General features: G+C 39.2%; 1 protein-coding gene across 3 annotated transcripts in view; it reads right to left on the bottom strand.

The window, feature by feature from the left end:
- Positions 1–16,379: 16,379 nt before the first annotated feature.
- TAF2 (TATA-box binding protein associated factor 2) overlaps positions 16,380–25,133 on the bottom strand; it is a 71,140-nt gene continuing 62,386 nt past the window's right edge. For all 3 annotated transcript variants that reach the window (XM_071553930.1, XM_071553932.1, XM_071553931.1), the window contains one exon: positions 16,380–18,007. In XM_071553930.1, coding sequence (XP_071410031.1) covers positions 17,742–18,007 — 266 coding nt within the window. In that variant the 3' untranslated portion in view covers positions 16,380–17,741. The remainder of the gene's footprint in view (positions 18,008–25,133) is intronic.

The following is a 25,133-nucleotide window of genomic DNA, read 5'->3' as shown; positions in this document are numbered from 1 at the left end:
GTTTGAGCTTCTTTTGTGGAGAGGAATTAAGGTGAGGATGCGGAAACCAGGGGCAAAGTACTTCTTTAAAATAAATCCAGATCTCCCCTCTCTAAACACATGCCAACCAAACACACAAATTACAGCAAATTGGTTGTCTGTGTTCACAACTGAGCTCATGCTAAAAAACAAGAACAGTACAAGCACGAGTTAGAACATTTATTTGGACCTCCTTGAAAAGTCTTCCTTTCAGTAGGCTCAATTCTGCAACATAAGCAATTTAGCTCTCATGAGTAGTCCCATTGACTAAAAGCAGGGCCTGGATTTAAAGTCACCTAAACCAACAGAAGAGTTTTGAATGCAACATTTTCCCATAGGTCACTTCCCATTATACCCTTTTACCACCTGGACTCCATCTCCTTAAATCTGTTTTATTGGTCCCATACGTCTTTATTCAATGAAGTGCTCAAGCTTTGATGGAATGGAAGGGACGTAAGCGAGCACCAAACAGCTTTCCTGAACCAGTGCTGCAGCCGTGCTCCCAATTAATGCCTTCTTTCATACAGCTGGGTCCCCTCACTACATGCAGGGAACAGCCTCCCACTTGTAGTGCCCAAACATGCTGCCTTTCTCTTCCAAACCTGCTCATAAAATCCACTGTGTCACAGCTGCCTCCAGCTCACAGCTTCATGCTGTTGTCCTTTACAAGATGGAATTGCCTTTTGCTGAGTGCTGGACACCACATGCTTAAACTGTCATGGGGTTTGGTCCCCACTAGTTCCCAAGAGCAGGGTCTAACCCACAGCCCAGCAAGTCTGGAGGCTGGCAGCCCCCAGCTGGTACCACTGCACCCTCCTTGTATCATCTATGGCTTCCACTTGGCTCCCACAGGATTTAATTTAGGTTCCCAAAAGGCACAAAATACTTCTCCCCTCTCTGCTTTTGGTTGGATTTGGTTTCTGGATATTTAGCAAGGTGACTCATCAGATCAAGGTGAGCCTCTGTGCTGATCCCCAGAAGTGGACTGGGTGGAGGAAAGGACCACTAATTGTAGAATTCACACCCAAGTAAGGGAAGACACAGAGACAGGTCCATATATCTTTCCTGCTACATATATCCATGCACATTCTCCTTTCTGTCAGCTTTTTACAATACAAAAAGAAAATATTTAGTACAGATTTCCTGAAAACTCCAGCACTTTTTGCACCTTGACAGATTTTTAGCAGCACTTAAACATATTTCAAAGCTGGTATGGTAGCTCTACATGTACTTCTAAGGTAAAGATGCAAACAGTTTTATTACATCATATTCCAGATCAAAAAGTGGGAAGTAAGAACTGCAAACTTTGCCATGTTTGACTTGAACTCAAGTGAAAACATCTGAAGGCTTTTGTGGCTGTTTGAACTTCTCAGTGACAGGAATCAAGGTAAAAGCAACTTGATTGTTTCTTTTTATCACTTTCCAGCCTTGGTACAAAAACAGGAATCTGTTAATTACTTCGGACACCAATGGGATTGGGTTGGCAGCAGTGAGGAGCTCTGAGCTTTTTCCTTGTAACTGCTGCGATGAAAAACTCCTGTGTGTTTCCTTCCCCACCACATGTCTCACAAAGAGATTTACGGCTGAGTTTTAACCACACATCAATGAGCCAATGTGTCAAGATTTACAGCAGCAAATTTGGAGACTTATCTGCATCTGAATTTTCCTGCTGATAGACTATAATTTATAAGTGTTTGCATATTTAATTAGCTGTATGATGAGATGAAATATTACAGAACAGCAGCTTAAATGAAGGAGGCAAGTCAATGGCACCGTATCCCTTCCCATCCCTGCAAAGAGTAAGCAGGACCTGAGGAATGAGATCAGATTTCTTAGCTGCGCTATGCTGCTCACAAGCAGCAGCAAATAAGTGTATAGGAATACCAAGAAATGGATGTTTATTTGCATGTCCGGAGGTTTTGCTTTAGTTTCTTGCAGGCTATCTTACCATCAATGCTTCAATGCTACTTCTGTCAATTTGTTTTCAACTGGACTCCAAAACATCCCAGTAGAGACAAGGACCTAGCCATTTTTTCAGGATTATTTGAAGGGGTTTTTTTTGTTTTTTTTTGTTTTTTTTTTGTTGTTGTTTTTGTGGGTTTTTTTGTTTGTTTGTTTGTTTGTTTGGTGTTTTTTTTGTTTGTTTTTTTTTTTTTTTTTCAGTTTACATGCATAGAGCAGGAGTCTGTGAGACTGGAACAGACAGAGAGAATGGACTTGTGAGTGGATGCCAAGGAAGAGGCCTTGGGCAAGTGAGAGCTGAACACCTACACTTTCTTTACATGCTGTCTCTTAGAGCAGTATTTTTTGACTGCTCTCAGCCACTTCCATGACATGCATGCCAGGGAATGGCACAGCACAGCAGAGTTCCTGTAGACAATCTAAGCAATACAATTTCCTGTTACAGAGATGCACTTTTTTCTCAGGCCTTTTCTTAGCCAACAAAAGCTGAAATCCAGCTAAGGTGGTGTCAGCCACTCCCTCTTGTTTTCTGGCTTGTGCCTAGAGCATAATCTTTGTCCACATTTCAAATATGAAACTTGCCAAGTTGTGTTCAGCAGAGTGTCTTGTTTCCTTTTGGAGTTTGCTGTTATGGATCACAGTATTGAAATAAGCATATGTCAGACTGCATTAATGAAGAGCTGTTGAGCTGACTTAAAAAACTCCAGAAAGCTCTTAATGACAGCCTAATTTCAGGTTAGATTTCTTTGGTTTATCTCTGAGTTCAGTAACTCAATCCCTCCAGGTCCATTATTTTCAGAACCACTGCTCAGTCTTATCACCCCCTTTGGCTCAAAAAATGAAATCACCTCCAGGCTCAGCCTGCTGTGCCTCTTGAAATCATCCCACCCATGAATCCATTACCTCAGAGAGAGGCATTTCATAGAACAAGCCTAGGGAAGCCTGACCCAAATTAACAGGTGACAGCACCTGTCCTTCTTCCATTTTCTCTTCTCACTTCACTGATGGTAATTTCCACATAAGTTTTAGCATATAAATGTCATGCTGCAAAAAACACATTTTACCTTTTACAAGGCAGCACCTTCAGAAAACATGTAATCACTACTGAAGTAGAATTTTGCTGTTTGAACTGCCAGTCTTCACACACCGTCCAGGGGACCAATATGAATTTCAAAGGTAAAACTAAGCACAGATTTACTTTAAAAGACACCTTTTCAAGGTGCCTTCCTCCATTTTAAAGACTTCACAGAGCAGAATACCACCTTGTTTCCTTTTCAAACTACCTGCAAGACACTCGCAAATTCTTGAAGCACAACAAAAGCCAATTTAGGTATAAATGCAACACATGCATAGCAGAAATAAAACATGTAATCCATTTTTAAAACTAATTATTGAACCAAGTACTCTCCAGCAGAGTTTCAACCCTCTATTAATTCACCTCATTCTATACCAATAGGAAAAAAACAGCAGGATCAATGTGGAACTGTGCAAATAAATAAGAGCAATAATATAACTTCCAGAGGGTTCCAAGAGTGTTGCCTCTCTCTTGCAAAGCAGCAGTCTACTCTCTCTGATCCTTTATGCTTTTGCCATTCATCTAAGGTTGGACGTCAGATGAAATTGTTAAATCAGAGCTGGGGAGTTTGCCAGGCTTCCAAACCCAGGCGGTGAAAGGCCCCCTCTGTCCATTGCAGTTTCATGGGAACTGCAGACAGCAGATCTGAGACAGCCTTTCAGGTCTGTCTTTATCAGTCAAATCTCCTCTTGTGCTCTGGAGGGACTCCCTGGAGAGTCTTCAGCCTCCTGGCTGTGCTGGTGTGTGGGGGGGGCTCAGCCATATGCACCCCCAGCCAGCCAGACCCCCAGGCTGCCAAACTTTCCCTTCACACAGCCAGTTGGCTCTCAAGCAGCACTGGCCTCCCTCTGCTTGCAGAAATTCTTGTTCTTGTGTAAGTTTTGATGTATGGAAACATAAGATACCTGTCAGGAGAAGAAATTAAGTCTCTTTCAGTTTTATTACATTCCTTCCATTTTATAGGTAGGTTGTTCCTTTCTTGTTTGCTTTACAAAAGACATTATAATAATAATCAACCAGTGGAAGCAGTTTGCTTTTTATTCCTTTGGATGAACTGCCTTAGACAGACTGTGTCTGAAGTAGAAAACATTAGGACTTTATTTACTAATATGCCACAGTCTCAGGGAGAGGGGGGGGATAATCCCTCAAAAAGGGCTGTTTGTTATAAAACCCACCACAAGTAATCAATATACCCCAAAAGAGCAAAGGCAGTGATGGAGCAAACCCTTAATGTGAACCAGACTGAATAACACGGAACAATCAGCTTGATGGGTGAAGTAGTGATTTGGCAAATGTTCTGACATTCCTTGCCATGGGATTTCCGGACAGTCATGGTGAAAGTAAGTAAACATGCTTCATCAGAAATAACATTAGCAACAGGCCCAACAGTAACACACAGCTGGGCTGCTCATTCAGAGCAGGGATTCCTTCCTTTACCTGATAGTAAATCTTACCCTCCATATGGTGCCACAAAGCAACTTGGATATGAACTTTGCATCAAAAATGCACTTCCATTGCAATACTTCTGAGCTGGAGGTGCAACAATGTGATGGCTAAGTTCACACTTCATGGCAAAACCAAGGGGTTCCCTGAAGGAATACACATCCATTATGACTGGAGAAACAATCCAGGAGCTGGCACTTGCAGGTTCCCCAACTCATGCTCTTTCCATTGCACAAAGAAATTCTGTATTTCAGTTACAGGATTACCTAGGGCTTTCTGGGGAATTTTGAGCCAAATCAATTTCCTCATCTGGAAAAAAAAATTAGGAGAGTTAAAACATGTAAAGAGTTTTAAACAATGAAAATGCTAATTGTTATTCTCTATGTAGCAACTGAACCTTGATTTGTTTGTATTTCATTGAAGGAGCCACTTCCATCCCTGGGGAGTGTGAACTGTGCAAAATGGAGAGAAGAAGAAAAGGGATGTTTCATTTTGTCAAGAGAGGGATTCAGTCTCCCTCCAGGAAAAGGAATATAATACATAAAATCACTTTATAAATCTTCAGCTCAAGAGCCACTAATCCAGGGCTCCCAATGTCTGCAAACTCAGATGATCTCCCAATGCCCAGCCCTTCTTTCTGATTAGCTGCAAAAAGATATGAGCTTTTCTGGTGACACCAAACTTGGGGGGAATCTGAGACAATCCCCTAGACCAGAAATCAACAGCAACAATTGTATACAAAGGTTGGGATTTTTGGACAAAGCATCAGGGCCCATGGGGAACATTCCTGCATTAAAGTCAGTGTTTGATTCCAAAATTTGACATCTCCAAGATGCTCAGAGACATTTCAAGAAAACAAGACCATCACTCAAAGTGTGACAGGAGCTTCTAACTGTTACAACATCATCTCCAACAGGCATTAACACTGAGCTTTAAACATTGAGTGCTGGAGTTTGATGCAGCTCCAGGAAAGTGCTTTGCTAAGCTTCGGAGAGGATGTGCTAAATTTGGAATGTTGTCCAAAGAGAAAACCAATTATATTCACCAGAAGTCCATCTAATGTTTTTCAGTGACCTTAAAGCAGGCAGATGTAACAAGGGATGGCAAATAGCCACTGACCTGAATTGTATTTCATCCTAGCTCCAAGGTTGCTTGTCAAATACAAATAGTGAGCAGTACTGAGAAGCCACATAGTGTTCAATACACAGCATAAGGCTGAAGGGAGCCTGAAGTATAGCTAAGGGACAACCTATTGACTGATGCAGAAGGAGCTCCCAGCTGGTTTTGTGCTTCTCTCCTACTGAGAACTTGATCAAGAAAGCAAGCAATTCTGTGTTGCAGAAGACACAAAATTTGGCCAACAATTCTCTTGCACTTAGTATATTCATATCTCTGCAACAAGCATCTTCAGCATGCTCTTAGGGCATCAGAATTATCACATAAATGCAAAATTTATCACCCAAAATGTACTCCAAATCACTCAAACTAGGACAGATTCCCACTGCCACTCAGTCTGTCCCTTGGTGAGACACTGATTCATGTCTATTGCTCTGGCTCATGTGTGTTCTGTTTATCCAGGTGCTTTCTGCACAGGTCCTGGTGTTGTAGATCCTTGTTTCAAAAAACATCAACCATCACCACAAGCCAGATGTTCTTATAGCACCCTTGCTCTATCTGCTTCCCCACACCGACACCACACTGTAAACCACAGCAGGGAGCCATGCCAGCTCATTTTCATTTGCAATGCTAGATGCTGCTAAGAAGAAAGGGGCACAGAGCACCCCACTGCTGTTTACACACTGCAGGGCTGCAGGTCCAGCTGAATCTTCCAGGGGCAGCCAGTGATACCAACAGGAACACAGTGGCTCACCACAGTCACTGCATACAATCTCCTGACTTCTTTATTATGGAACACCATTCAAAGCTTTACTCTGGATAAGATGACCAAGAAATGTCCTTGCAGTGTCCAAGCAGTTTCCAAAATATTTTGACAACACTCCTTTGAGGTAAAGACAGCACTACCGCGATTTGCAAATGAGATACAGGGACATTAACAAACTATTTCCACTTATTTTAAGTGCTTGCCTTAAGACTTCAAGAATCCCAGCTTCAAGAATTCAGAGTATCATATAGCACTACTACCACAGCCTGTAACAGGCACAACAAGAGACTGGCTGTACTGGATGTGTGCAGCACAGACCCATGTTATGTGCCGATGAAGCCATCAAGACTCAGCAGTTCTCGTAATCAGAGCTGTGCATTTCAAATAGAGTGCTGAACAGAGACTTGAAAAATAACCTGTTCTGAAAATTATAGCTGAAATTACCTGGCACTATCTAATACTAATTCTGTCTATGGAGACAGAGAAACAGAATTCAGTCTCCAGAGCAAGACAGAACCAATCTGAGCATGACCTGATTTCTCCTGCAGCCTCATTCCCTACTCAAGACATTGCTCTTGAGATCACCTCATCACACAATGCCAATGAGTGGTGTAAGGTCTTATGTTCACTCTAATGGACCTTATTCATATTCTCCAAAGAGAGTACTTTGTGGTTTGTTTCTTTATTATTTTAAAAGACTGAATTCAAAGAGCAATTCCTGGTGTATTGACAATGTGCTGCCTCTCATGGTTCAAAGCAGCATTAGTACACATCAGGTTTGCATGAGGTAAGAGACTGGCAACTACAGCTGTTGTAGATTGCCATCCCTTTGGTAACGGATACCTACAGAGAAATAAAACATGTATTTTAAGCAAACTGATGTGAAACCTGTTGCCCAAGAGCACTGAGACTCCTGAAGCCCTGGTTACAACCCAGTGGATTGTGGCTCTAAATTATTTTGTCTAGTCATCTTTGACAATTGTCCCTTGATGCCCAGATTTTCTTCCTTGTCGCTGTTGCCCCTCAGATCTTCCTTTTGACTTTATGCTTGGTCACTGGCTCTTTTTTCCAGTTCTTGATCCATTGGCTTAGCTCCCCCACTCCCTGGGCTACCTTAAGATTTTATTTCACATTTGATTCACCTTCAAGGTCAGTCTAAACCACCAGACTTCACTCTGGAATGGCTGAGCCCAGAGTGCCCATTCCTTTCTGCTGCCTCTGCCCTGGGGATTATGTGAACTGCTTCAGCCGTGTATCAAAGTGGTAAGTCTCACAGAAATTCACAGGGCTTTGATTTTGCCATGCTGGAGTCTCTTCTGGAAATCGGGCAAGGACTTCTAAATCATGTGAATGGTTTGGCCAGTTCTACCTTTCACTGAAAAATGTGAGTCTTTCATTATTTCAGGCAGATGTTGGTGGATGATTCAGGGAGCAGATACATAGTTGCCAGCCACTGGGTTGAAGAAACCCCAAAGAGAGTCGAAGAGATGATAAAGCTGAGCAAAACTGAGAGTTAATCCAAAGCTTGTAACTTGCACTCAGCACCCCTGGGAACACACAACACCACACTGAGCTGTGGATTCCAAAATATTAAGAAACAAGCTAGCGTGTAAGAAAAATAAGGATCTCCTGTTGAATTAAGGAGTTAGGTCATTAATGCTTGTTCGTATTACATTACTCACACTTGAGAGACAAATAACTATCTGTTGCCTCACTAACCCGCATATTTATTTGAACAAATATTTCCCAAGAAGTAGGAAGAGAGAATCATTTCAACGGAAAAGTTCTGTATTATGGTCTTATCATAACAAACCACTTCACAGTATGCTGATGTGTATCGTATACAAGCATCCATTGTAAAAAGCTATTAAGTGTATCTCCTTTTACAGTGCTGACATGTTCATTCCTTCACAGAGGTCAGTAGCTCACAAGGGGCCTCTCATTTCCCTATGCCTTACTAAGATTTTGCTGCATTTCAGAATCAAACCTTGGTATTGGCATTATTAATTCAGATCGACATGGTCAGTGCCCCATAAAGTCAATTTCTACAGAAATCCTGCAATCATTCAGCTCAAATTTTACACATAAAAATTCTACAGTCTCTGAATGGAAAGGACATAGTGCATGACTAGCTCAAATTCACATGCTTATGATTTTTAACAGAAGACTAACCTTCTAAAAGGGAAAAACCCCCACTCCTAAACAAAACTACTTCTTTTCCTCTAGGCCGAAAATGCTGCTCAGCCGCCTGCCCACAGGCCAACCTGTAAACACGGTGCTGGATGTGAACAGCGTGTGAAGGTGAATTGCTGCCTATATTTTGATCAAACAAGCCTGCGATTGCTGCTGGAGCACCATTATAGCCCTCAGCCAGAAAGCAGAGATGTGCCAGGCAGCAGTGCTGCTCCTCCTCCCCATTGCACTCTGCTACCCCAGAGCTGTGCCAAGGGCAGAACACTATCCACCTGGGCCATATCAATCACCAGAAAAGTCAAAACCTCTGAAGAAGTAAAGCAAGGTTTGGGTGTAGACAGAGGCCAATGACCAGAGTGCCCTCATCTGCACACATGCTTATGGTTTTAACTGTCTCTGTAATTGTCTCAAGTGCATGAAAGACTATTTGGTGGCATGTACTGCTGTCCGATGTATAAAAGTACTTCCATCTTCTGGTTCTGCTCTTCAACCCAATGAGGTTTGAAACTTTGATACCCTGAACAGCTCGTGTCTGAGGCTGTAGAAATGTAAAAAGTAGTAAAGGAAAAGAAAATGAAGTGCAGGAAAAGGGGAGACACAAGAGCAGCAGGACTAAGCCAGGGAAAGAGGAGCCTGAGAGCTGATGGGGTGTGAGGTGGCCCTTGTCTGTGAAGCATAGTCAGCTCATGAGTGATACACAGCAGTTCACCTTCCAGTCTGTCCTGCTTCCTCTGCCTGGCAAGGTGCTGGTACAGCCTGTGCAGCCACATGAGATATTCAGAATAGCAGACATGGTCAGTGAACAGATCAGTCACAATGCAGAAGGTGTGCAGGAAAAAAAGTCTTGGCAGTTATGACTGCAGCTCAGGTGAGCTCAAAGTGTTTCTTGTCTACTTAAAGGGCAGAGAAGTAATTTGCATGCAAACAGAGGACCTGAGCAGTAATTTGAAGGAAGAAAAAGATGCTGTCTTTACAGAGAAGAACTCTGCAAATGCAAAAAGAAATTTAAAAAATTCTGAATTATTCCAGGATCCAAAAAACTGGGATAGTCATGTCCCTCAATGAATGTCAAAATCTCAAGAATATTAAGTATTAGACATGGAACAGCTCACCACCTGGAGCTTCCTTTAGCAGTGATAGCATTATGGATGCCTTTTACTAATTCACCTTTACTTGGTTTGAGTTACCAAAAAACACTCTTAAGATCTACAACTTTCCTCTTTTTCTGTAGCAAACTGGTAACTGTCAGGAGTTGCTTCAGAAGCTCAGCATACCAAGCAGGATCATCCCAGCCTGAAAATCTGCCCAGACTGAATCCTCCCACCATTCTCAGGTGAAACCTCCATCATTTAAATACAAAAAAGGTAGATGAATGAGAAAAACTAGCACTCCAATTGAGGAAGCTGGAAGAGGCTCTCAATGGCCTTATAATACCTGCTTCAAATGGTGACATATTGCCCAAAATTGTCTCAGACTCTAGGGAAAGGTACAAGTCATTGCTTCAACTCAAAACTACAACCAGAAATACATATTGATAAAAGTACAGCTCAAAGGCTAATCTCTGACTGTGCTCCTGCGCAGCACAAGTACAATTTATATAGTCATTATAGAACAAGTAAATCACACTCAAAGTATATTTGATTTTGGTAAAACAACTGTAAACCATACATTTAGAAATTTCCTCTATTCCTGATAACAGAATTCAATAAAGAAAAATCAAAAGCAAAACTCCAAACTGCTAGTTGCAGTTAGATGACAGGTATTCAGTCACGATTCAGTGCTTGACTGGAGAAGAAATGGAGCTTTTACTAGGGTCTCGATTAAGGAATATAGCACTCAAGGACAAAGGTCACAAATTAAGCAGCTGTTGTATGTTATATACATTACAACTGTCTTGTTTTCATTATATAAATGCATTTGTCTCCAATTAAATTGTTGAACTTTTGTTGAAAAGAGAGTACTGTTTTCAGCTGCCCTCTCCATGCAATTTTACTCTGAGGTTTTCGGATCTCTTCATCATAGCAGTGGTCAACAACCAATTCCTTGAAGTGCATTATCAGTTCTCCTACAGCGTAATTGCATTTCTCTTCTATGAAGAGATGTACAAAAAGGGTTTGTTTTCTCTCCTTCTCTCTGTGTCTTGCCTTAGTTTGTAAGTGCTGAGTGCTTTATTGAGCACCTGGAACATTTTCAGTGCTATATAAACAAATGTCTCTTTGTAAAAATCTGACTCTCAAAATAAAAGCAACAGACAGTGTTCAGTATTTTGAAATTAGTCAAGTACTCCGTAACAAACATAGGAATTCCAACATTTTAAAATAACATTTGAGATGCAGAAAGATTTTTTTATACATATTGCTCCAAATAGAACAAAGATGCTTGCATAAGACTCTGGAACTGCAAATTGCCCATAAGGGAAAAGGAACATCTCTGTGTGGTTCTCAGAGAGAAGAAATAAGCTGCAGCAGCCTGCTGGCCACAGAAATGGGAACAGACCATGAGAAACCATGACACAAGCCTCAAACTCCAAGAATGCTTCTAAGCAGCTTAAACCCTCTGCTTTAGTGGATATTATTCCATGATTTGTCTTTCTTGAGGCTCGGACATCACTCTGGTATCTAGTACACCTATAAACCAGAAGGAGACTTGAAGGTAAAGAAACAGTAGAGGAAAACAAGTGAAGACAGCAGCAGCTCCATAATACCTAAAAGCAGCAGAGATGACCTTAGGAAGGTGAGTGACAGAGCTGATGTGAGACCTTTAATCTGAGTTTCTCTTCACTGAGGTGACAGACCATCACAGTTCCTTCTCTCCTCTTTATCTCTAGTTTTTCACTGTACAGAAAACTAGGAATTAAGTGACTAAAACTAGCAAAACAATAATGCTTTGTCAATAACTTCCATGACTGCCATATCAACATAAAAAGTTGGACTCAAACAGCTCCAAAACTCCTCAGAAACCTTAGGCCCACATATGCTTCAATTCAACTCCTGTATGGGAGATGAGCTATGAAAAGATCAAAGACTTTTTTATAGTGCCAAAGTTTAAGGCATTAAAAAACTGGAAACATTTAGCAAAATAAATGGCTAGAAGCTCAGCAGAGCCAGTAGTGTATGCTTAAACAGGTCCGTGACTGCTTCCACACATGCTGTAGCTGAGTGCTGAAGGAAAATTGTGGCCTCTTTCCACACTTTCGTGGTGTCCCATTGGGTCCCACGCTGAAGCCACACCCCAGCAGACACCCAGGGCCTGGCATGAGGGTTCCACCTTCCATAACAAACAGAGGGTTACTGATGTGAATGCAAATAGCTTTTAAATCGTGAGCCAGTCTCTGTTATCCCTCCTTTTCCTGCAAATGTGAGGAATGGATAACTTCCAGAAGAGGCTTCTTTTGCCCTGGAAGTATGGTTTTGAAAAAGGGAAGAACCAATCAGGCCTTGAAATGTGCTCTTATTTGTAATGTGCTTTCAAACTTTCCTTCTTTTTAGGGAGTATTTTAATTTAGCTGTTACTTATACTTTACAGTATGATTTATTTCTAAAATACAGGAACATTTAGAAAATTAAAAGTACATGTTCAGAATGAAATGCTTCATATTGACAGCCTTGTGAAATTGAATTCTGTGATAAAAGTAAAATAAAACAAACTAGAATAACAATAGTAAATTTTAAAAGAATAAAAATAATTAATAAAACTCTATTTGACTATAAATGACCTTTGGAATAATTTTTGAAGAGAGGTTTCTTTTGTCCTTTATTGTTGAGACCATTTTTTTTAAACAGCAAAGAAAAAATAACTGCCAGTCATGTAAGCTCATCTCACTCCAGCCTTCCAAAATTTCCAAAATGAATCTGATTCAAAACAATCACTCAACAAACTCACAACAAAACTAAGACTCCCAAAGAGGCACAGATGTGAAAACTTGAATTCTCGCTATTGTATTGTTTTCTCAGAGCAAAGTCACAAGGAGCAGCAGAGCCAAATGAATTGGCTGCTGCTGCCAATGAGGGTTTTGTTCCCGTTCACGCCTCCCTCCCTCTTCCCACTCCACCCTTGGCTCCACAAGCCGGGCATCAGCCTTGCTGCCTCCTCTGTCTCTGCGTGAAAGTTTCAGATCCCTAACACTGCAAGAATTACCTACATTTTATTCACAGGTTAGAGAGTTGTATTGGGCCACAGAAAAGAAAGCCCAGTGAGCAAAAAATCCCACATGGGACTGTGGGGTCAGGAGCTGCAGGGAGAAAAACAGCTCCTTGCTCAGCAGGGACAAGCTGTCAGATCAGCCCAAAGCATGCCCACACAGACTCACTTTCACTCAGAAATTAAGAATATCCAGCTAAATATGCTTTCAGTTGTTCTGCCACTTTATGATGGTTACCACATTCTAAGCACTATACTAGCTGAAGTATTTTTCAATAAAACACAAAGTCTTTCAAATTAAATCCTGACTCATCTACAAAGATTACTAACATTGCAGATTTATCAGGACAAAAATAATAATAAAAGAAAAACTTGGAATGGTGTTTAGAAAAACTATATTTATGGACTGTGATAATGACTGTTATGACTATGGACTAATGCAGATTTTAAATATTAGCTACCATTACTTAATTCTTATGCATATGCTCATATAATTGCCACTTAACATTATAAAATCAGGAAGAAAACATATATTTAAAAATATATATTTTAATGCAATATAAAAATTGACACACAAAAGTAATTAAATCTCATCTAAAACATTTCTACTTACCTTGTATATTTTAAGAGCCCCTTTGTAATACTGACGCTCCATTAAAAACTGGGTTCTTAAGTTTCTGTGAATGAAGGTAGAAAAGGAACTAAAAATAATGACTAAAAATTTCTCATATTAGAATTGACAAAATTATCATATTTCTATGAATATGAAATTAACTAAAACTAAACAGCATTTATATCCCCAAAAGCTAAACAGTGTAAGATGCCTTGTTATCATTGATACGTGTCCTAATGCTAGCTGGAGTGCTTTAGGGGACAGCACAGTTTATGATATAAAGACATTAAGAGATCACCCAAGAACTCAGTGAAGTTGCACTCTGCTGTCCCTCCCTCCACCAGCACCAGGACAGATTGACAGGGCCTGGTAGTGACTGACCAAAACTGAAACACGGGCTTACCTGGACACCTAAAGAGAGAAGCCATATCCTCATTAGATACTTGAGCATGCCTACAAATCTGAGAGATCCAGTAGTTAATTTGTGGACATTTTATTCTATAATGTTACTGAGAAATAAAGAAAAATCCCCAAGATAAATTAAAAGTCTGCATTAAAAACACATATAGGGATTTTAATATTGCATATTTCCCCTATACTTATGAGTATTGTAATGCTTATATGGAACAAAATCAAGGAATTCATGTTAAAAACTGAGATATCAAAATAAATTCTCCAGACTTTGACTGTTTTGCACATTTTCAACAACATACTAATTTCTACTTGATATGTGTAATGCACATTCTTCCAGTATTGGGATAATACTCCACTTAAATAAGACGTTTTTCCTAGTGTTTTAAGTTAAGTGCACCATCATCATCATGGCTCGGCTTCGTAAATGAAGACTTGGGATGGGCTCTCCCCACATGCGTGTGTCCTTCGAGCCTGCACAGTGGATTTTTTAGGTGAGGCACAGCGTGTGCAGAACCGGCCCCACCCTTTAACTCCTAAAGTTCATCTGCCACGGCCGAGCGAGCTTGGATGGTGACAGTGAAGTCCTCGGGACTAGAACCTACAGCCCCCGGTATTCCCGGGAGGTCTCCCATCCAGGTACTAACCGAAACTGACCCTGCTTAGAGATCTGACAGGATCGGGTGTCAGGGTGGCATTTAACTGCCCAATAAAGCAGAAGTTGTAACTAAAAACCAGAACCCAGACCAAAAGCAACTTCATACATTACAGGCAACCAAGGTGGAGAGGAAAAAGAGCTGAATCCATCACCCAAATACCAAATTTTATCTTGAATCGATGTCAAGGTTACAAACTTGGAAATAATCATCAGTTTTTCAGCAGATGAAAAGCCCAGGCTCAACAGCAATTGGTGAGATCTTTGGCAGGCAAAGACCTCCAGTGAGTCACCACAGCAACTTCACCGACAAAAAGGGAAGATCAAAGAAACCACCCTGCACTGTGGCAGGGTGAAGCATGCCATAAACATCCCCTCCAGACGTTTCCCAATCTGCTGCTGAAAAGCCTACAAGAAATGAGTTTTCACATCATCATTAGGTGCCTGTTGGAATGTTTTTAATCTTAACATTTAACATTTTTTCTTGTGAATAAAGCTAATCCTTCCCTTCCCACAGGAAATATCAAGAACAACTGATAAACATTTTTTGTTGTAGCAATATTTTAGGTATGAGAAGTGCAAGTTCCTTCGTCAGACTTTTTTATTCTAGACCAGGAATACTCAGTTCCCTTTATTTATTTTCTTATATGCAATGTTATCTCCTGTTTTCATTTGCCCACCTGTTTCTTAAAATGTGTTGCTCCAAATCACTAGCCCTTGATAGAACAATTTTCACACCTTACATAAAAAATTCTTGTTCATCCTTAAATAAGTGCCCCTTTTGCAATAGTATCAAATTGCTCACTTCTGTGCAACCAGATGCTTTTTTTCTCACTACACCTTATAAGATGGGAGGAATGGTTTGCTTTCATGCGCTTCATTTTCCCCGGAGTTCAGTGTTTCACATTCATTCCTACACAATTTCAGTTTGCTGCTTTTGAATCACCAGTGCAAATCTCTGCTGAATTGTTCTGACTTCTGAGCACATCTATCACTTTGTGAACATTGCATGTTGCACCACCTGCAGACCTCAAACTCTGTATTCCATCAAACATATTAATGGATACTCTGAACCAGGAACATGACAACCTCAGAAACTGCACTGGAAAAAGCTTTTTTAGATTTCCCTCCCCTGCTTCCAATTTTCTGTTGGCAGTATCTTTGCCATATTTCCTTAGCATATATTCAATAGTTTGCTTAAAGTCATACAGCAAAACATACACTGGCAGAATTGCTGTAACAGCTCTGCCTCAGTTCTGTGTCCGTATCACTGAACAGTAAGTATTCCCTTAGCCTAAGAGCACAATTCCATGTCTCCAAACATAGAAACAACACCAGCCTAAATTACCCATGACCTCATTTTTAACACATAAATGCATCTGCCTTTACTCTCCCAAACAATGCCAGCTTTCATTGCTTATTAGCCCAGGTCTCCCACAAACATTCTTGGCACTGTTACATCACTCCCTAGCCAAGGGAAAAACACCTCAAAGTATTTCCATTGAGCTATTACTCTTACTATATTCTCCCAGCCTCTCCCTGTGCCACAGTTCATGATTGCTCACTGCCTCACAAGGGGTGCTAAGCTGAGCTGCACACATGGTTAGTCCGGCCAGAACACACTCAGTACCTCATTCTGCCCATGCTTAGGTGTTCCTCTTGCAGCTTTCGCTCACCTAAGCTGAGAGAGCTTGCAGTGGTTGCTAAAAGGGAGCAAAACCAAGATGGGCTTCCCTGGATGTGGCGCAGCAGCAGATGCGGAGAGGCTGCGATGCTCCCAAGGTCCATCATGCCTGAATCCAGCCCAAACATACCTTAACATGTGTTCCAAGTGCAACGATTAGCACAATATCCATGCAGTATTAAAGGGATATGGTGTTTGAATAATAAAACAAGTATATGCATATTACAAAATATCGGAGCCTATCATTTTTCCATTCTACAGATAACTCATTATTACAAAAACTACAGGATTCAACAGCAGGTATAGAATATAAAAGTATTTATTAACTTTCAAGAAACAGAATATGGCTTAAAAAAATCCTCGAGTCCCTCTTGAACTTTCTCTCCCTGCTCTAAGAAGCAGAATCAGTCACTCATGGAAATTTGGGAAAATTAAAAAAAACAAAAACAAACAAACAAAACCAAATACAAACCAACTTACAGAATACTATGTGAACTCTGGGCAACTGAAGTCAACTAGCGCATGGAAATAAAGCACTGCCTCTACATACATATGAAGAAAGCAGATAAAAAGTGGCAGAGATTATTTTTCTCTATTATTAAAACATCTAAAAAATTAAGTTTTTAAATAAAACATTTCCTAGGTGTAAGTAGTACACTGCATAAAACACAGCTAAAGAAATTTAAATGTATCCATCATTTCATGTCCCAGATCCTAGTTTAATCTACTAATGTAATTCTCCAGTGGATTCAGGAGCTGATCATACATAGAATGTTTCCAAGCAAACTACCCCTCAGCAGAAAGAAATACATGTATTTTAATTTTTAAGCTTTTCATTTTTTTAAATTTTAGCAAAACCACCCTTCAAAAGCATATTCTAATGTCAAGCTTGAATAAAAAAATCTGTCAAAATAATTCACAAACTTTATTGGATTTTTAAAAGCCTGATTACAGGACAAAACATGCATTAAGCATTTTGCTAAAATTCCAAAAACAAATGCAGAACTTCATCATATTCAAAGGCTCAGGTCCATTAATAAATAGCATCAGCTTAAAAGCAGTTTGGGATTTTTCAAGAGTTTTAGTATCTGAAAAATGCAAATGTTATATATACACTCTTCTTTTAAAAGTCTGACAATACTTTGCAATGGTTAAAGCAAGAAACAGCTCAGCTGAAGACTACAGAAAATCCGTCTTCTGAGGAGGTCTACATTTAGTTATACAATACTGCTCTGGAAACAGCCTGTCACCAAAGGACTGGCAATTGGCTTCTGCTTAAAACACTCTGCCTCTAACATTCTTCAAAGGATTAAAGCATAATTGATTCTGGCAATACACATGGTCAGCGTGATGTGCAGGGGGTTGCCAGTGGACATGGGGCCCTTATATAAAGGGCCATTTTCTTTGTTTAAAATGGAAAAAAGAGTGGGAGGTGTAGAGAACAGTGAAATACAAAATGAGTCAGAATCACAAACCATATTTTTTGAATCAGATTTCAACAACCACATATGCAAATAGAAGGCTTCAAAGGTGGCAGAGGTTCTGAATTGCTAAGGCAATTCATATATTCATAGTTCCATAAAAAAAGATAGAAGCTATAGTTATATACATCCTTCTAAGCACTCCAAGACTATTGCAAGTTGAACTCCAGAGCAGCCATCAATATCAGTCTGAAAGTGATGGGGAACGGATTGATCGTGCACTGGCTGGACTGTTAGAGAAAGCAAAGGGATCCTTTTCCTTTTCTTTAGTGTCATGTTTATGTTTATGCTTATGCTTATGCTTGTGTTTTTTCTTCTTTTTCTTGTGCTCATGGTGGTGATGGTGGTGGTGGTCACTATGTTTTGAGGAGTTTGATTCTTTACTAAACACGGAGAGTGGAGCTGCTGAGACAGGGTGCATGTTTATTTCTCCTGAAGATTGTTCTTTACCTAAAGGAATGGATATAGTGGGATTAATAAATGTTTAACTTGCATTGTTTCCAAGAGTAAGAAATTCTGAAATATTAGATAAAAGTCTACATTATCATTTACACATGCAAACACAGAATCTGTTATGATACTTGTATTGTTAGCTTTTTGGTTTTTTTCAGAGGAGGCTCGGAATATGCCATTAAAGTTCCCATAGTACCAGCAATTTTTACAGAGGTTGTCCTTCCCTCCTCAACAGAAGGAAAGTATTCCAGACAATTAGGAACTGCAAAGAGCTAAGAAAGTGCAAGTTATACCAGCTTCCTGAAATTAATTTTAAAGCAGAGTAGGAAGGCCACTAAACTCTGAATAATGCAAATATAACTGCTTGTAAAAATTCTGATATAAAGTACAAGACTGGCATACATTAAAGTGCAGTTTTGAGATGTGAATCCTTTTTAGTCAGGAGCTAAAGCTCCCTGCAAGAATATACAAACCTTTGATAGTGAAAAGAAGAATGAAAGCACTTTTTCTAAAAATTGTATCTTACAACCAATTTAGCCTATTTGAAAGATTATACAAAGTTTTTTTCTTAAACAAAACCAAATCCCAATACAGACAATTACACAATCTTTGTCAGTACATATTTAACTATTAATATACTGAGCAAACCAGGTATCTGAACGTGGGGAAAGAAAATATGATATATGACATCTCAATCCAGGAATTACTTTCTCATTCTCTCCTTGGCTCATTTGATATTTTAGTATTTCACACAGACTGGAATAGCTTCAACAGCAGGAATTAAAGAGCACTAATATAGGAATGCTCGGATTTCTTTAGGCAGAAATGGAATCAAATCACTCACATTGCAAGAATGGGCTTTACCAACCATATAAATGTAGAAAAGCACTATCAGAGTTTTGAAGGCAACTACTCCCCTAAGTTTTAAATAAAGTGGATTTTCTTCACAGTTACTTTAAATATTTGGGGTTTCTCCCCACCTCTCCAAGTTTTTGGTGAAAATATCCCCATTATGTAACAAGGAATTATATAATACACTTTGTAATTATCTTTTCCTGTATATTTGAAAACACATTTATTTTCCAGTACACCTTTTTGTTTGGCTGGTTGGTTTTGTAACTCTAAAGGCAAGAATAATCATTCTATGGTAATGATCCTGGAAGTCTAATGAGCTCCCTGTAGTATGACAAACAAGTACTGAGAACAAGTTCTTTCTAGCCTTACCTGAAAGATTAAGGACTGATTCAATCAAGCACAGAAAGTTTCTAGATGGCACCACTATTCTGGGGTTTGTTTGTTTGTTTTTAAATATTTCTGGAAAAAACAAAATCTACATCTGTATGAAGTGTTTCAAAGTCAAACTAGAAACACGAAATATTTTTACAGTGAGGATAATCAATTACTTACTATGGGGCATGATGGAATCTCTATTGCTTCAAGTTTTAAAGAACAAAATTATGTCTTTCTAGAAATATGTTTGGTCTTAACCACAAGACGTGAATATGGTGCAATATAAAATTCTGCTGAGTTTATGAAGGAGGCTAGTCTAGGGCACAATAGTTTCCTATAAACTTAAAATCCCTAATATGCAAATATTTAAAAAGATTTAATTCTTATTTGATCAAAACTATGCAGCAGTAAGCTCACATCATCAAAGCAAAGACTTATGGTTATGTGTCTTATGGCACATCAAAGATACACACCCCAATTCCAACCTCTACTTCCTGACTTCAATGCATAGTTTCTACCATTATTTTACATTGTTATCTGCAGCCATTCTTGACAATGCAGACAGCATGCAAGCTTATGGCATTAGATGGGAGAGGACACAAGATGGCTTCACAGTGTAACTATTTGCAATTATATTTTTTCTTTGAAGGAACTCCTACGTATCCCCATAATCTGAGCTCATTCATCTAAGGAAAAAGGAGCACATCTGACTCAGGCCACTAGACAAGGAAAGGGTGGAGGCTGTACCTCAGAAAACCAAAGCAGGCAGTATTTGACACCATTAAAATATGCTACAGTAGTTAAAGGTGAACTGTGGCAGTGACACAAGCAAAGCTCCAATAACACAGAAATAAGAGTCATGGCAAAAAGCCTGAAGACCACTGGTCAGTGCTCATCCACAGAAAATGTACAAAAGCTTACCCAAAATACAGAGAACATTCTCATATGTTCTCAAGCTACAAGCGCAAGATACATTAAAATATACAAGGCAAACTCAAGTCAACTTAAAAGAAAAGAAAAAACCCACACACATGACACAAACTCTTAAAAACTTCACAGCTGCATTAGTTTCAAATTGTGGAGTTATTTTTACATGGAAACGAAACCTGTAAGTCCAGACACTCCATTTGTAACAACTTCAAACCAAAGCTAAGCCTCTATCCTTTAGAAATTTTAATCCAGCAGAACTGGTATAAGGACTGTGGCTTAAGTCTGCAGGGATGATGTAAGAGTAGTGTAAAGCACTAGTGAAGATGGAGGATGCAACCCAACAGATCCTCCTGACTGTTGCACGATCTGCAATTTGTGCAGATTTCCTGCAGTTTACTGAACTACCAGCTCTGCTAAGGCAAGTCTGTATTATTAACTCATTACTTACTTCAGGTGGGTTATGAACAAAATCAATTAGTTAAAGCAGTTAAACACCACTGACTGGAATAAGCTATGGAGCAAATACAACATTAGCTCAAGCCAACAGGACTGAAGGGGTGGTGATGACCACCTAAAGATGCAGGAGAAATGGGATCCAACTGCAACTCAGGGGCTATTGACACTTAAGGAGACAGACAATATAGGTAATATGGCATAGACGTCAGTAAGAAATGAAAGAATCTCATTACAAAAATCTACTCCTACTGAGCAAGCACTATAAACATAGAATTTGTTCATAGAAGCAACCCTAGATGACTGAGATCTGTTTGGTTTTTTAAATGCAAAAGTAACAGTATCCGAAAAAAAAAAATCTCATAGTGTTAAAGAATGCTTTGAAATCAGGAATCAAATACACTGACCCTGGCTGACGATGCCAAAAGATGGAGAACAAACTACCAGACTCATTTGTGTTAAAATGGACAGAACTATTAAAACTCTATAAAATGTGGTACAGATTTGTATCCATAAAATTCACTGTTAAACTTCAGAACAGTTTTTTTCTTCCTTTTAAATAGTGTCTAGTTAAAGCCCATGCCAGAAACATGCCAAGCATCGTTGAGGAAAGCAAGGCTAAACAGAAATTGCTTTACAGGTCAGTATCATCATCCTTATTACCAATAGGGGTTGCAGGACTGCTGCAAGGAGGCACAGAGCACTCCCTCTTCCTGCAGGGAACCCATTTCTTCCTGGCAGAGGGAGCAGGACTGCAACCTGGGTTTCTCAAATCACAGAAACACACAATAAGTGGAGGGTGAGCCGAGGAGCCTGCTTCTGAAGTGGTTAGTAGCATTCCTTGGAAGAAAATGCACATATGTGTCTATTCAGTTGGATCTCCTCCTGTTTAGGATGAAGAGATTCCAATGTAATTATTGGCTTTGTGGTGTTCCAGCTAGCTGGGTAGGTGTTTAAAATTAGACAGGATTATAATCCCATGGGAGAAAGATCAGAAACTTTATGTACAGTTTGTCACAGGGACCAATACAAATGCTGTGGATGTCATGAGAGAGAATAAAATAGGAAAACATAGATCTCATAGCTTAGTTTTAGAATGAAAGGGATTTAGATCCTGATAAGCTTTAAAGTAACATTTTCTGTCATAAAACAAATTGCTGTCAGATAATTATAACATCCTGTTAAATTATTTAAGGAAGTTTCTTTTCTTTGCAAGACTTATGGGTACATTAACATTGAACTGTGTTGTTGGGTAGAGCTATTTTACTCTTATTTTGTTATTGAACCTTTACAATTTGAGAATATGTAACCTGAGACTTTAACATGCCAACAAGCTTTCTTAAGTTCTTTCCTACTGTCTCTCCTGTGTTTCTGATTTCATGTGAAGAGGGTGGGACACCTCTTACCTACACAGCCTCTGTTTCTTTGCATGAACAATCAAGTGTAAAACAGCTGGTCGATACAGAATCTTTACAAATTGACACTTGTTTGAAATGACCCAATTTGCACTCTGATTTATTCAAACATCAGAGAGGGAGAAACCAAGCTCACAAATCATAGCAAAGGCTGAGGCCTATGGGTCCAGTGTTTTTCCTGAGCACAGGCTGGCGCTCCAGAACTTGACATCAACCAGCTCTGGGAAGAAGGGGCATCAGCACAAGCGCTTAATGTTTCTCCCCCAGAACCCAAAGAAAGCCTACCAGTGACAAAAATAATGCACTCTCTTTGCCTAGCAGTTGAACTGAACCTCTGGCTAGCATTTTCTCTAAAGAGAGAACACTTAAAAACTAGCAAAGATTGTAAGAACTGTTTCAAAATTATGTTTTTCCTTATTTCTTCTTTTCTTTTTAGCGTTACCCTGGAAACACACAAGACACACTGTTTTTTATTTTCTTGCCGTGTTTATGCATCTGTTGAGACATCAAAAAAGCAAAAAGTTACCAAGCATAAATGATTTCAAGTTTCCAGAATGCAAGTGTCTTGTAATTTGTCTACAGAATCAGAATTTTCAAATTATATGTCTCTGAAAAAGGTTATCCATTTTCTCTCTAGGAAAGTGGTCTTTTAAGGTCTATGGGACAAAATTTAATTTGAGGGTAAGAAATAAAGGTCTAGTTGAAGAAAAAAAGTTTCCCGAGGTTGTGCTAAGCAAATCAGTTAATTTGGCTCCAACATAAACATTTTAACTAGTTCAAATTTACAGATTCATTTGGTTTCATTTTTTTAGTGGTATTTATAACCAGATAGAAAATTCCTCATACCTATACCAAAGGTATAACTAAAGCATTCAATAAACAAGCTGGTGATTTAACTAAAATATACTTTCAACTGGTAATCATTTCATAAATTTCTTCATTGACTTACATTTAACAACTATATTGCCTTGTAGTTACATTAAAATAATATCTTAACTGTGGTGTTATTTTAACTTCCTTTAATATTCTAGTGAAATCCCTCTTTTCTAAAAAAAGAACATTTATGCCTATGACAGTTTCAGGTAGTTCACTCCAGAATTTGCTATCATCCATCTCTACCTTTGAGAGTGATCAGTTGTTTTCTCAGAGACAGGCACAGATACAGTGTTACATTGTATTCATTTAAACATGTAGTTGACACAGCAGTCACACATTGATGCAATTCTCACTTATGTTGTCACTACCTGTAGTGCTTGTGTTTCTATTAAAGCTGCTTTCTTTTGGATAAAGCACAGGAAAACACCCTTCCGTGTGAAGTGGACAATTAACCAGACACTGTTTCAGAGAGGCAAAATTAGGTATAGAACCTCAAAGCCTATCAGTTACCAGCTTGAAAACAGTTATAGCTTGAGTAAGAACGTCAAGATATGTGTAAGAGATACTGTCAAACAGATACTATATTAATATTATGCGTTATTAAAAGGTATTCTAATGGAACAATTGTAACAACTCTTTCATCCTTAGAAAGTAATGCAAAAATTCACCATTGTCAGTGGTGTTCTCATATCCAAGAACTGTTCATTTATGTATTTGTCTGCATGCTGATGTTTCCATAGGCTCTTTTGGGAGAGAGCCACTAATGGCTGAACTTTGATGTACTGGTGCACTTACAGCTAACTCAGGGAATTGCAGAGCTGCAGAGGACAGGGCTTTTAGCATAGTTCAGACTGAATTTCTATTTACTACTGCATCCACACTCAAAATGCAGTGACTTGCACCTCAGGCTCAGATCTCCTGTTGGGAAGGTAGTCTTTAAATATAATAACTACAGTAGTTTACCCCCACTCTACTGAGGCATGTGCAGTATGTCTAATTTCAAATCGTTCCAGAAAAAAGTCAATCCATAGAAATCATAATCACCTGAAAGTGCAGACAGTAACTGTAATAAACAAGATCACAATCCAATCAACATGTATGGGTGTGGCCCAGACCTCCAAAGTTTCACATACATCTACATAGTAAACTGAGCGACCTACAATGTCAGCAGTAGAAATTTCCAATTTGAATATCCTAGAAAACTGCTAAAGGATTAACAGAATGGCCAAAGAATTTATTTCATCTGAGTTTGAATGCTCAGGATGTGTCCTGAAAGCCGATTGCCTCTGAATGTGATCAGAAAAAGGACTGCCAATGTACAAAGAGAACACTGCTGTATTTTATTTTTCTTTGCTTTGTAGAAAGAAAGGAGAGAATTGGATACTGCTTTTTATCAACTTTTGAACCATCAAAACTAGTGGGGAAAATTCTAAGTGTTTATCAGTGATGAGCCATAATGCCATGTAACTTCACTGGAAGATCATGCAGCCTTACAGCCAAGCATTTATTTTGGAAGCAGAAAAGACCAGGCCAATCAATAACCACTGACAGACACAGCAAAACCTTTTAGAAGTTACTTCTGATGTATTGCACTTTCAGATTAGTGAAATACTGAAGTAGAGTATCTTTATCTGATTTCACTGAAGTCAAGAACACATGACACGTCACCTGACAGAGTTCAAATCTGTTGCTTACACAAAATCTGATCTTGAAATTCTTTTGATCTTGAGAGTAGGGAGCATTCCTACTATTCTTGATGATCTTGTAGCAAATAAAATCTCACATTAGAAATGTGACCTTACACAGCTTTGGAGGCTCAAAGAAGGCTACCAAGTTTCTGGTCCTTAGGGCTGATGAGTAATCAGCACAACAGCATTCTTTGGACAGTTCACAACTGCTGTTTTGTTGGTTTTAATAATTTCTTGAAAAAATTATAAGATTGCCTTATAAATATCAGAGTCCACAGTTCTAGTATCATAGTCAGGATGCTTTACTAGGATTTAAAATATTTATTTTCCATAAGAACCAGGAAAGGTGCTGTAATTATAGCACTGAAACCTGTATTCCAGCAATAGTTGTATTCTAAGACTTATTTTTTTGTCTCAATCCTAACCTTTCACATCCATAGGCAGAAACACACAATAAAAAATTCCATGAACTTTTAAAGGAAAACAACATTTCCCTGGCTTTACAGGGGTTACATCAACTTGAATAAATCC

Source organism: Pithys albifrons, chromosome 4 (genome assembly GCF_047495875.1).
Source record: "Pithys albifrons albifrons isolate INPA30051 chromosome 4, PitAlb_v1, whole genome shotgun sequence".
In the NCBI taxonomy this organism is placed as follows: domain Eukaryota; kingdom Metazoa; phylum Chordata; class Aves; order Passeriformes; family Thamnophilidae; genus Pithys; species Pithys albifrons.
This window is presented reverse-complemented; position numbering and strand designations above follow the sequence as displayed.